Source organism: Mytilus trossulus, chromosome 4, assembly GCF_036588685.1.
Source record: "Mytilus trossulus isolate FHL-02 chromosome 4, PNRI_Mtr1.1.1.hap1, whole genome shotgun sequence".
Taxonomy (NCBI): domain Eukaryota; kingdom Metazoa; phylum Mollusca; class Bivalvia; order Mytilida; family Mytilidae; genus Mytilus; species Mytilus trossulus.
This window is the reverse complement of record NC_086376.1, coordinates 95,514,040-95,526,489: the sequence shown is the minus strand read 5'-3', so window position 1 is coordinate 95,526,489 and position 12,450 is coordinate 95,514,040. Positions and strand designations below refer to the sequence as shown.

The 12,450-nt window shown below is 31.2% G+C and overlaps 1 protein-coding gene across 2 annotated transcripts in view; it reads left to right on the top strand.

Annotated features, from left to right (window-relative positions):
• Positions 1 to 12,450, top strand: part of LOC134716407 (sacsin-like) — a 142,814-nt gene that overhangs the window by 101,227 nt on the left and 29,137 nt on the right. Inside the window, exons 1-2 of one of the 2 annotated variants that reach the window (XM_063579394.1) lie at positions 9,082 to 9,234; positions 12,030 to 12,251. The exons of the other annotated variant lie outside the window; for it this stretch is intronic. Of the exons in view, the coding sequence (XP_063435464.1) occupies positions 12,053 to 12,251 (199 nt within the window). The 5' untranslated portion in view covers positions 9,082 to 9,234; positions 12,030 to 12,052. Of the gene's footprint in view, positions 1 to 9,081; positions 9,235 to 12,029; positions 12,252 to 12,450 lie in introns of those variants that run through there. 2 annotated transcript variants of the gene reach the window in all.

Below are 12,450 nucleotides of genomic sequence, written 5' to 3'. Positions count from 1 at the left end.
AGAACCTATTATTAGTTTTTTTGGAAAATTGGTATTGTCAAATATGAGTTTCGAATCACAATAAGACACTTTTTGCAAGTAAATAGAGCACAACAGCTAGAAACACTAAGTAATTCTTAAAATATACCTGTAAATCATTGGCGTTACTGTCAATGGTGAGACCATTTTTATAAAATAACATCATTGACCAGTTTAGTTACACCACTGAATATATATTGACAATCAGCATTTTTTGTGTTTCTTTCATGTTTAACAAGCGAAACGTCATATTATTTTTGAAAACAATACTTTTTTAACAATGGTTTAACAATATCATGTACAACATATACAGAGTTTTCTCAAATTGATGTATGCTGGTAACACCAATGACAATATTTAGTAACACTATTGACAGTTTTTGTTATTGATGTTATGTTATATAATTTGAGATTTTTTAGCCTGAGAATTATTTTTTCATTTTTTCTTTTGCTCGGTGTTCTTAGCTCTGTTTTCAGTACTTAATAAACGACAAATTGAGAATTTGTTGTCAATGGTGATACTTTTGTGTCATTGGTGTTACTGAATGATCAGTGGTGTAACTGTATAAAAATACAATAGTTTTTAATTTCTATTAACAAATGAAAGTGTTTCGTGTCGTATACGGAGGATAAGCATTATTCTAATCATTCAGTCTTCTACATTTTACATATAATTTCAGTTTAAGGGTATTTTTTAATATAAAAAACGGCAATAATTAAGACAGCTAGATTGTATTCAACAATTTATTCTGAAATTTATGTTTAAATAGAATGCATATTTATTGACATATATATTGACATATTTTTAGGGTCCAGCTGAAGGACACCTACGGGTGCGGGAATTCTCGCTACATTGAAGGTTGTTGTCTGCTCTATGGTCGGGTGGTTGTCGTTTTGACATATTCACCATTTCCTTTCTCAATTGTATATGAATAATGTCAATAAGTAGTAATTTTAACCTTTACAACAAATTGGAACAGTTGTTTGATCTTTAACAATGATATTTAGAACCTAAATGCATGATTTAAATTTTGTAACATCATTGACATTCTTCTTTCTTTAGAATTGAGGTACACATTTAAATATTTTAAACAATGACATCATTTTTCCACATATACCCTTATCAAAATTTGCATGCTTTTCTATAATGACCCAAATGAGAAATGTGACGTTAACGTTGATAATAACTCAAACTTATGAGAGCCATTTATACGATAAATTCATCATAGATACCAGAATTAAAACTTTGTTTGACAGACTCGTGTTTCGTTCACAGAAGACTCATCAGCGACGTTCGAATAAAAAAGTCAAAAGGCCAAATAATCCCGAAGTACCGAGAAAATACTTATTCTATTCGATAAATTCAAATCTTTTTAAACAGTTTATTTATAATTATGACCAAATTAATAATAAAATTTGAAAACGAATGTGTCCACTACTGTTTGGAAAAAAAAGTAACCAGCAGAAGCATTGATCAAGTGTTTATAAAAAAAAAAACTCATTCTAAATACCAGGATTAGCAATTTGTACGTCAGAAGTTCATTTATAACAGAACATGATATGAGGTTTTACATGGACATGAATTAGGGGCAACAGTAGTATCCCGATACTCCAATATCATAAATGAATTCCGAACATACGAATAAAGGTAAAAAACAAACACTGAAACCAAAACAGCAATTGACCGGGATCGTCAACAAGGTTATTGTTTCGTGATATGAGTGCATGATCTGTCATGCTTATCCCATGGAAATTGGACACAATAAGTATTGTTCAATTACAGATGAGATCTAAGACTTCTCCAGAGATTTTAACTTTGCTTCAGACGCGCGTTTCGTCTACGAAAGACTCATCAGTGAGTCATAGTGACGCTCGAATCAAAATATGTTAAAGGCCACACACAGTACGAAGTTGAAGAGCATTGAGCAGCAAAACTTCTTTCAATCCTCCTTCCTCATAACTCAGTTGGACCAGTCTTTGTGACAATGGCACATCCCTGTTTATGAATTCAGTATTATGTGAATGTTATTCACGAATTACTAGAAACATGAACACGCATTATGATGAAAGAGCCTATGGTACTGCTTGGAAATGGGAAGTTGGCAAATAGTTTCCCCGTTATGATCAGCGGGGGTTAGTAAGATAGGGACAATGAACTTAAGCAATCGGGAGCAGGACCTGAGGACGATGCAGATACATCGAACACTGTTTAAGTATTACATAATAACGTCTAATCAATTTTAATTCTTTCATTCCAATAAATTACTACAATCCAGTCAAACTAAAATTTTTAACCTTGAACAAAACACTTAATATACAAAGAAAAAATTCCCATAAAATCTAGCTGAGGAAAACTCAAAATCAGCATTTTATATTTCCTATGGAAATTAACATTGGAAGGGGAGATAGCTCCGCAAAAATGACTCTTAATTCGTCAGTTTTTTTGTTGATTTTCTTAACATTTATGTAAATTATGATACTTTGATTGGGTTATAAGTTCGAATTTAACTATATTACATAATCTTCTGCTTATAAAATGTATAAACCGAGGTGTTATGGGTATTTTTATTTTTTTGTGTGCATTTTTTATTAAAGAAATTGCAAGTTTGTGGCTGTATCACCATTTTGAAAAAAATAATGTTAAAATTTGGTATTGTTTACATCTGTATTTTATATTTGTTCAGCATCTCCCTTGTTAAAAGAAAATTTAAACCACAAAAAGAAGAATATACATGTTTTATGTTTAATTACTTTTAATAAATTTGACATGTTGTAAACTTCAATAAATGGATTTTCAATGAATCAAGAAATCTAGAGATAGCTTGATAAAAGATATGAAAAGACATTGACAGTTGTTTGTTATATCATTAAGACGGTTAAAAAATCAAGAATTAATATATTCTGTATATATTTGGGATATAATGCTAAAGATTAAAATTTTAAAATCTTCTTCAAGTACTTTAAGGTTAGGTCAAATTTATGCTAGATTGACTGGACTACTAGATATCATACTTTAAATGTGGCTCTATTGTGACTCAGTATAGCAAAATTGTCTAGTCTATTTATTTTGCCATTTTTAATATAAAGAGTGTTTATATATCAGGTAGAAAAAAATGGCGTCATCCATTTTGGATATCTTCCATGGGTCATTGTTTAAAAATGTCGAATTTTGTAAGTGTCGAATGTAACTTAAATTAGACTATCATTGCTTTGTTATTTTGAAGTCAGAAATCAGAGATCATGAAAATAATTATAAGACATGGATTCCTGATACTTTACACAAATCGGTAAACAGAACCTGAATTAAACATCTTTTGATTTCATCAAATGGACGACAATTTGTTTACTATTAATTCAAAAACGCATTAGTCATACAAAGTAACATTCATGTAAACACTTTTAAGCTTACAACGACATTATTCAATGAAAATAAAAATGTTTAGCATAGCATGATAAATGGAAACAAAATTCAAACATTTTGTTTGATGTAAAAAGAGAGTAGATTCCTCTTTATGAAAAATTTATTGGCTCGAAAATTTACTTACTGATTTGACTTCTCAAGTAGTGACTAAGTTTCCTTGAATTAAATATTTGCTTTCTAACTTTCTTTTGTCATATATTTAAAGCTAATAAAATGGTTTTATATATATATTGTGCAATCATATTTTAACTTTCGCTTTCGGACCGGATTTCCTATGAAATACTGCAAAGGCCTATGTTGTACAAAATTTATTCACTACTTATAGACCATATACATCAATTAAAAACAGTTTTTGGTCTAATAATTCTGAAGCAAGATTGGAATAGAACACATCTTAATAATGTCGTTATTGAATATAATTTGTAGTATAAACTATTTTTATTTTTTTAATAACAGTTGTATACTTTTTTGTGTTTTACTGTGAGTATACTGTGTGTAAGTTTTTTAAACATTGGTTAGAGGGGCAGGAGAAGGATTGAGATCTCGCAAAACATGTTAAATCCCGCCACGTTTGCACCTGTCCCAAGTCAGGAGTCTCTGGTCTATGTTAGTCTTGTAATTTTTTTTAACTTTCAGTTCATTTATATGTTTTGGAGTTTAGTATGACGTCCATTTTCATTGAACTAGACTAAGTACACATTTTATTGAGGGACTGTCTGAGCTCAACCTCCAATCGCGGAATTTCTCGCTGCATTGATTTTGTCGGGTTGTTGTCTCTTTGCCATATTCCCCATTTCCATTCTCAATTTTATAAGTAACTCTATTTTAAAAACCTGTGTTTCATATATTTTGGCATGACTAGCTTTTTTTTTATAATTTCCCTATTATTGTTCAGTTATTTTCAAAGTCAACGAAATATATAGTAATGCTGAAAGCATTTAGACAGAACACATTTTTTATGATTATTTGATAAATTTAACCTTTTTGAGTACCTCACAATTTACCTCCATACACACATATCAAATAGCACCAAATTTGTATAAATATAGATAACAAATAAACAACACAGCTGTTGTTAAAACAATATCCAAACATACATACCGTATTACAAGTAAATTTCTGACCGCATTCCCGTAACGTCCTACATGCTAGTCCATTCCTACTTATTGGTCAGTTTGAAGAGGCCAGTCTAGTTCAGTCAAGATTATTTACTGTTTGGCCATATCTAAATCTGACATGAGGTTTCTGAAAAATACAACAGACAGTTTCAGTCCCTATTTATCAATTATCAATACACCCTAAACAGTAAACTATAATTCAAATCTCGTGGTTTGAAGTGTATTTAGAACTAATACAAATAGGAATATTATTCAATTCAAACACAATTTTGTCAATCAACGTTTAAGAATTCAGTTGAAAATATCTGTTGTTGATTTAAATGATTATTCATTTCTCCAATATATAATTACAAAATGAATACTTATAAATTAAAAGAAATAGAGTTAATTGACATGACAAACGTACCTTTCTATTTTCATACAAATTATGCATCCGAAAGAAATTTACAGTATAAAGAAGTATAGTAATATTTTATATTTTGTATTTACAATCAAACAATCAACATTAAACTTTGATCTATACAAATGGCTGCAAGACTTAATTTTTACTTTTACTTTCGAAATCAGATTTCTTAAAATCAATTACTTACTACCGGGTACTATATAAAACAATATTTCAATGACTTACATAATCCTTTGTAGGTTTAAAAGGATTGTATCTCCCCAACCAATCAATAAACATACCCGACTTTTCCGAGGTTACCATGTCCTTGAAGATTTGTTTGCGTTACAGTAAATATTGAATTCATATTTCAAATTAGATTGATATTATTTTCAATAAAGTTAGTTTTTACTGCTTGGCCTGATTTCGTTTCGTAAAATATGTTGTAAAAACATATCAATTACATAGTTATTTTACGTACATCTTAGAAAATGTGAAGAGCTATGACGAAAGCTATGTGCTTTCTATACAAATGTTCACCCATTTTGTAAGAATTCAATCAGTAATATTTCAAATGATAATGGAGATAAATGCATTATTTTTTCGATTTTCAGTTGAAGTTCTTTGAGCCAGAGTTGTATGCAAAATTTTACTGAAATCTGTGACATAGCCCATTTACTGTAACTTGACCTTAATACTTGTCCTTAGATGATAGTGAAGCAGTTCTTCTCATATATGTTATGATGGTATGATACTAAACCCCTAACGGGAAGGAGTGTGCCTGATGTTCATATGATGAAATCATAATCTTTCAGTCAGTTTACTTGAAGTCTGGAGCTGGCATGTCAGTTAACTGCTAGTAGTCTGTTGTTATTTATGTATTATTGTCATTTTGTTTATTTTCGTTGGTTACATCTTCTGACATCAGACTCGGACTTCTCTTGAACTGAATTTTAATGTGCGTATTGTTATGCGTTTACTTTTCTACATTGGCTAGAGGTATAGGGGGAGGGTTGAGATCTCACAAACATGTTTAACCCCGCTGCATTTTTGCGCCTGTCCCAAGTCAGGAGTCTTTGGCCTTTGTTAGTCTTGTATTATTTTAATTTTAGTTTCTTGTGTACAAATTGAAAATTAGTATGGCGTTCATTATCACTGAACTAGTATATATTTGTTAAGGGACCAGCTAAAGGACGCCTCCGGGTGCGGGAATTTCTCGCTACATTGAAGACCTGTTGGTGACATTCTGCTGTTGGTTTTTTTCTACGGTCGGGTTGTTGTCTCTTTGACACATTCCACATTTCCATTCTCAATTTTATTTATATTATAAATAAATATATGTATTGATATTTTCAAAACAAGGATTTACCCAAGGGATAGCTTTACCTCCGTCTACGATCATTTGATGCCAACAGTTGTTTTCTTGCTTTCCATTTGAGACCATCATACAGAGAGGAACTGAGTATGCGAGAAATCTTCTAAATACTATTCATGAATCACCCGTCATGCCAAAAAGGATTCAATCAAAATTAAGGTGTTTGACATAAAGGATAATAAAATTGAGAATGGAAACGGGGAATTTGTCAAAGAAACAACCACCCGACCATAGAACAGACAACAACAGACGTCTCTTATAGGTCTTCAATGCAGCGAGAAAATTCCCGCACCCGGAGACATCCTTTAACTGGCCCCTAAACAAATATATATATATATAGTAGTTCAGTGACTAGATCAGACTATATCGTTGGTATCTGCAGATCTAAGACCGCTGGAATACGTTTTTTTTTTTAATTCATCCTTGACTTTTCAATGTTCGGATTTGAGAGTTCCTGGTGGAGATTAATGTAAAAAAAAAAGCGCTTCGGACGCATGGAGTTTATAATGCGTTGTTTTAATATGGAAGTACAATAAGTTTAAACAATGCACTCTTAAGACATTCCCATTCGGAAATTTATGATTTGCTTGACATATCACAGTGTCATAATTGATAAATAACAAAAAGAAAAAAAACTAATTTATATGGTCCGAGGCGCTATTCTGGAATTATCTTCACGAGAACTCTAATAGCCAAATATGTCAAGGTCAGGGATGTTAAATACCCGAAACATGTGAAACGCTCTATGACAAAAAATTACCATAAGAAATAGCTGAATCTGTTCGAGATAAGTTCTGCCTCAGGGATTTGGAACCTTGGGTCTCTCATATTTTCTCTACTGTACTGATTTGCACCTGACCTTTTAATTTATCTTTGTCATTGATAATAATGTGAACTATTATTCGTCCAGTCTGAAACAGTTTTAAGCCATTCTCGATCTGCACTCGGCCTAATTGTTCAGTTTACACCACGCTCGACAAAATGTCTGAACGACCAGTCATAACCATACTTTACCAAATAACCTTTACATGTTTTAAAATTTTTCAACTGTTGTAATAAATTAACTTTTTACTGATATGACAACAGCCACAATATAATAAAGATATATATAAACACACATTTTTACATCCTTTCATGAGTCTCAGATCTTGTATAGTATTTTAATTATATTCATTTAAAAGTTTTAGAGTTTTGTTAGAAAGATTTTGTTTACCTAAAACCACACGTATACTGAGGGTAATACAACCTTTTTCATTTTATTCTTGTTTGGCATGTGTTTTTTTAAACTAAGTTTTCCTGTATTGAATCATTTTGTGATGCTGGAATTTGAAGAGAAACACAGTGTTCATTTAAAAAAACAACATCTGAATGTGATAAGAAGGTCAATCTAACAGCTTAATTTGATTCCTTCTGACCTATCAGTTTTCAATATAATGGACTTTGATGTGACTGTCATACAAGTGAGAGGTTTGTCAAGCTTTTAAACCAGGTTCAATCCACCATTTTCTACAAAAGAAAATGCCTGTACCAAGTTAGGAATATGACATTTGTTATCACCCGGTCGTTTGATGTGTTTCTGGTTTTGATTTTGTCATTTGTATAGGGACAGTCCGATTTGAATTTTCCTCGGGGTTCTGTATTTTTGTGATTTTACTTTTTAGCATAATGTCATGTTTTGTAGTCACACATTATATTATGATTTAGGTTCTAGATTCCTCCAAAATAGTGTATAATCACTGGTCATTTTCAGGGATTATATATAATCACTATTATTTTTGGCGATTCTACGTTATGTCTGTAACATATATATATATATACTGCTTTTTTATTTGCATGTGCAATATATCATTCAGTACTTACCTAACGAGGGCTCAAATGAGATTAAAACTCATTACGTTACTGTTTTTCAATAAAGGATATTATTTATACAAATTTCAGCAAGAGGTATTGATCTGTATTATCATGATTTTACACGGAGTGATACTGATTTTATTTCATTAGACAAATTCTGTCCAAGTATTGTATTTACTGTTATAGGTTACGTTTAAATAGATTTAAAATTTGAATAACATAGATGCACTTCCTAAAACGAAAAAAGGCCCGATTTGATAGCAGCTAATAACCCCTCCCAATAAGAAATAAAGATACACGTGGGTGGGAAAGGGGTCGATTTTGCCTCATAAAAGTTGCCAACTCTATGATAACTTTAACTGACATTCAGTACCTATAGTCCTATAGTTATATTGATATTTAAGATCGAATGACTTATATTTATATACAATATTTGATTAAATTAAGACATCACCTAAGCTTTTAAATAAATTGATTTAATGCTTTGATATCATTATTTATCATTAACAATGTAAGATTTGGTAAATTCTACCACAAATAAATATACGTACATTTATCAAACGTCAATGCATCATAACATAGCATGCTATTAAAAAGAGGTTCATTTTTATATAAAATCATTTTTTGGCAAATATCCACGTGTTAATCTGAAGATCCCCAGTTATTCATATATATTCATTATATAATAAAACTTCATTCATGTAACAATATGTGTAATACAGGAAAACCCTTGAGACGAGGATATACGTCCTCAACCAAGGTAAATAAGTTTACATCCTTTCATATAGTCTAGAACTAAGGACAAGGAAATATTTACTTTCATAATATATATAGATCATCTAGTTAATATAGTTTGTTATTATGTTTTGTAATGTTGTGTCACATGCTATAAATGTAGTAAATAATGGCATAAAAGATTTGAAATGAATTGTAATAGGAATAATCAATAACTTTCACTTTCACTTTTAAATTTTTGGAAAGCATTAAAAAACATGTCATGCATGTGATAGCAACATCTGTTGGCAACCATAGAATTGGGGTGGAAAAATGTTCTCCATGTATTTAGAGAGGTAATTATCATTAACTTAATATAAAAAATAATGAACAAAAAATCAAACTGCTGGTAATTTCAAAAAGGAGGAAGCCATAAAACCTGAAAACAAATCCTATATTTTTCAGTATATTACACGCATCGTTAAAAATATAATGGAATGTGATGCGACTGTAATACAAGTGAAAGGTTTAGCGCTATAAAATCAGGTTCAATCCACCATTTTCTACATCAAGAATACCTGTACCATGTCAGGAATAGGAATATGACAATTGTTATATATTCGTATGCTGTGTTTGAGCTTTTGATTTTGCCATTTGGTTGGGCCTTATATCTAAACATTTACTATGAGGGTCGGTTGAAAACAAAACTTTAGAATAAAAGTGATGATTTCAGCTTCGCAGTTGTGACCTTTTTTCATTTTTAAACCAGAGATTACCTTAGCCGTATTTAGCACAACTTTTGGGAATTTCGGATCCTAAATGCTCTTCAATTTTGTACTTGTTTGGCTTGATAAATATTTTGATATGAGCGTCACTGGTGAGTCTTATGAAGACGAAACACGTGTCTGGCGTACTAAATTATAATCCTGGTACTTTTGATAACTATTTCAAAAGTGAGCTCGAGGTAACAATAATCACTTCGTAAATTTTACAGACGACATCATGATTTGGTTGACCGTTATGTAAAATCCATTATACAGATGATATCGGATACTTTCCTTATATTGTAACTACAATCCCGTTCACTTTTCACGAATGTGACCTACTGAATAAGACTATTTTAAAACCGGCTATGTAATAACATGAGCAATACGACGGATGCCACATTTAAAGCAGGATATGCATGCCCTTAAGCTTCATGGAATTAACCTCAGTTTTTGGTGGGATTAGTGTTGTTGTTGTACCCCTATTTGTGACATTTTGTTAATGCATCGTTGTCAATATAATGGAATTTGATGCGACTGTAATACAACTGAGAGGTATAGCGCTATAAACCAGTTCAATCCATCATTTTATACATTTGAAAATGCCTGTACCCAGTCAGGAATATGACAATTGTTGTCCATTCGTTTGATGAGTTTTGTCATTTGATTATGCCATTTGAGTAGGGACTTTCCGTTTTAAATTTTCAACTGATTTCAGTTTTTTTGTGATTTTTACTTTTTTTTTTATATATATATTTTTAAATAATTTTTAAACAATATACATATAATATATGAGTATAGGTTTTTTTCAGTTTGTAATATACTTGTTTGTTTTATCTGTTTATAATATAAATTTAAATATTATTTATCTATTAGTATACTTATTATTGATAGTGTAATGCACATTGCTGGAAAAAATCCAAAGAAATATTGATTCTATCATAAAATACGCTAATAAAGTAATAGACAGAACATACATTTTATTTTTAAAACATTGATTTACAAAACTTTAACAGAGTCCCTGCTGTCATCTTTCCTTTGATAAATCAATAAAATATTTTGAACATAATGAAATTAATAAAATCAACGGTACCAATTTTGTTGCACCAGATGCGCATTTCGACAATACATGTCTCTTCAGTGATGCTCGTGGCCAAAATATTTGAAATCCAAAGCATATATAAAAGATGAAGAGCTATAAACCGAAAGGTAAATGTTAAATAAAAAAATAAAAAAAAGCAGAAGGCATTGAAAAAACCCACATCCAAACTTAAATAATTCAGTAGAAATAACTTTCACTTTCACTTTCAATATTTTGGAAATCATTTTTCTAAAGCATTTTATACCCTCTTCTGACGACAATTGCCAAATGTGTGTTCTGGTGAATAAAGGTTATACAAAAGTTTTAAAATTGGCAATGTGCGTGCTGAGTTTGGCACACATGCATAGTAAGTATATAAATCTGCAGTTAACATGTCGACAGCTGAGAGCACATGTACTTGTTTCTACCTGGGAACAGTATATGTTCCTGTTTATTTATTGGGGGCACATTGGAGTTGTTTATCCATAAAGTCAAACTGTTTATCCATACATATACATTGTGACTTTGATCATACCACATCTTCTTATTTATACATACATTTAGTTTGGAATTGTACAAGATTATGTCTACTCATGCACGTATTGTTCAATATATTCTGTATGAAATCCAAGCTATTTAAGGGCCATCTGAAGCCCGCCATTGGGTGCCCTTGGGCTTGTTCTGCAGTTGTTGTTTCTTTGACATATTCCCCATTGCCGTTTCCATTCTCAATTTTATTATTATGATAACATTATTTTTTCACAGATTATTAAAGTGTAATGTGGGGGCCGTATAACTTTATTCACATTGTAGGATTTTGATATGAGTTTGTCGGACAATGGGTTCACTTTTTACACGACCATAGGTACCGTTGACAGGATATTTGTTTTGCCCTCCCCCTTTTTTCTCTCTCAAAAATTCGTTATATTTTCGTTTCTTCTATTTACAACTATTTTCGAGTTTTTCTGACTTATAAGAACAAACATACTTGCTATCTACTATCAATTCCAAGTATACTATCCACAGCGGTTACTGCTATAATATATTAAGAGTGCCAGTGACCATTATCACAGTGAGGATAATAAACTTGGAGTTGATAGTAGATAGTAAATACAAGTTATTTCTATAAAAAAAAAAGAATGGAAAAAGGGAATGTGTCCACCAGACATCAACTCGACCAAAAATTAAAAACAGAAAGTGTAAGACAAGGGTAATATCTTTACGGATCAATCTCATTCAAGTTTTTATAGATATCTGCATAAAGATTTACACATCCATATAAATTCTTCACAAAATTGAATTGCAGAAATTGAGAACCAGTGACAATTAATGGATGGTAGGCCTAACAAAAGAACAAAGATTAAAAATTCGTCTGTTAATGTACCCAAGAAACGACGGTTACATGACAGTTGTGTTGATGAGTTGAAGGAGGTGACAGACAGGGATAATGATACATCTTTAGAAAGGGAGGAGAAAGAATCACCTACAATGGCACAAACCAATAAGGAGGATCCTTCCAAAGGTTCTGGTAAGGCAAATATTTAAATATATCAGTAAAACGTATGATTAAACTTTTAAAAATAAGATGTGGTATATATACAAATTGACTTCAACTATTCCCTAGAGACCAAATAATGCAGATGTAAGCAACTAATTTGTCATCCTACAGCTTTTAACAATGAGCAAAATACATACTGCCAGCTGCTAATAAAAAGGGCCAGACTTTA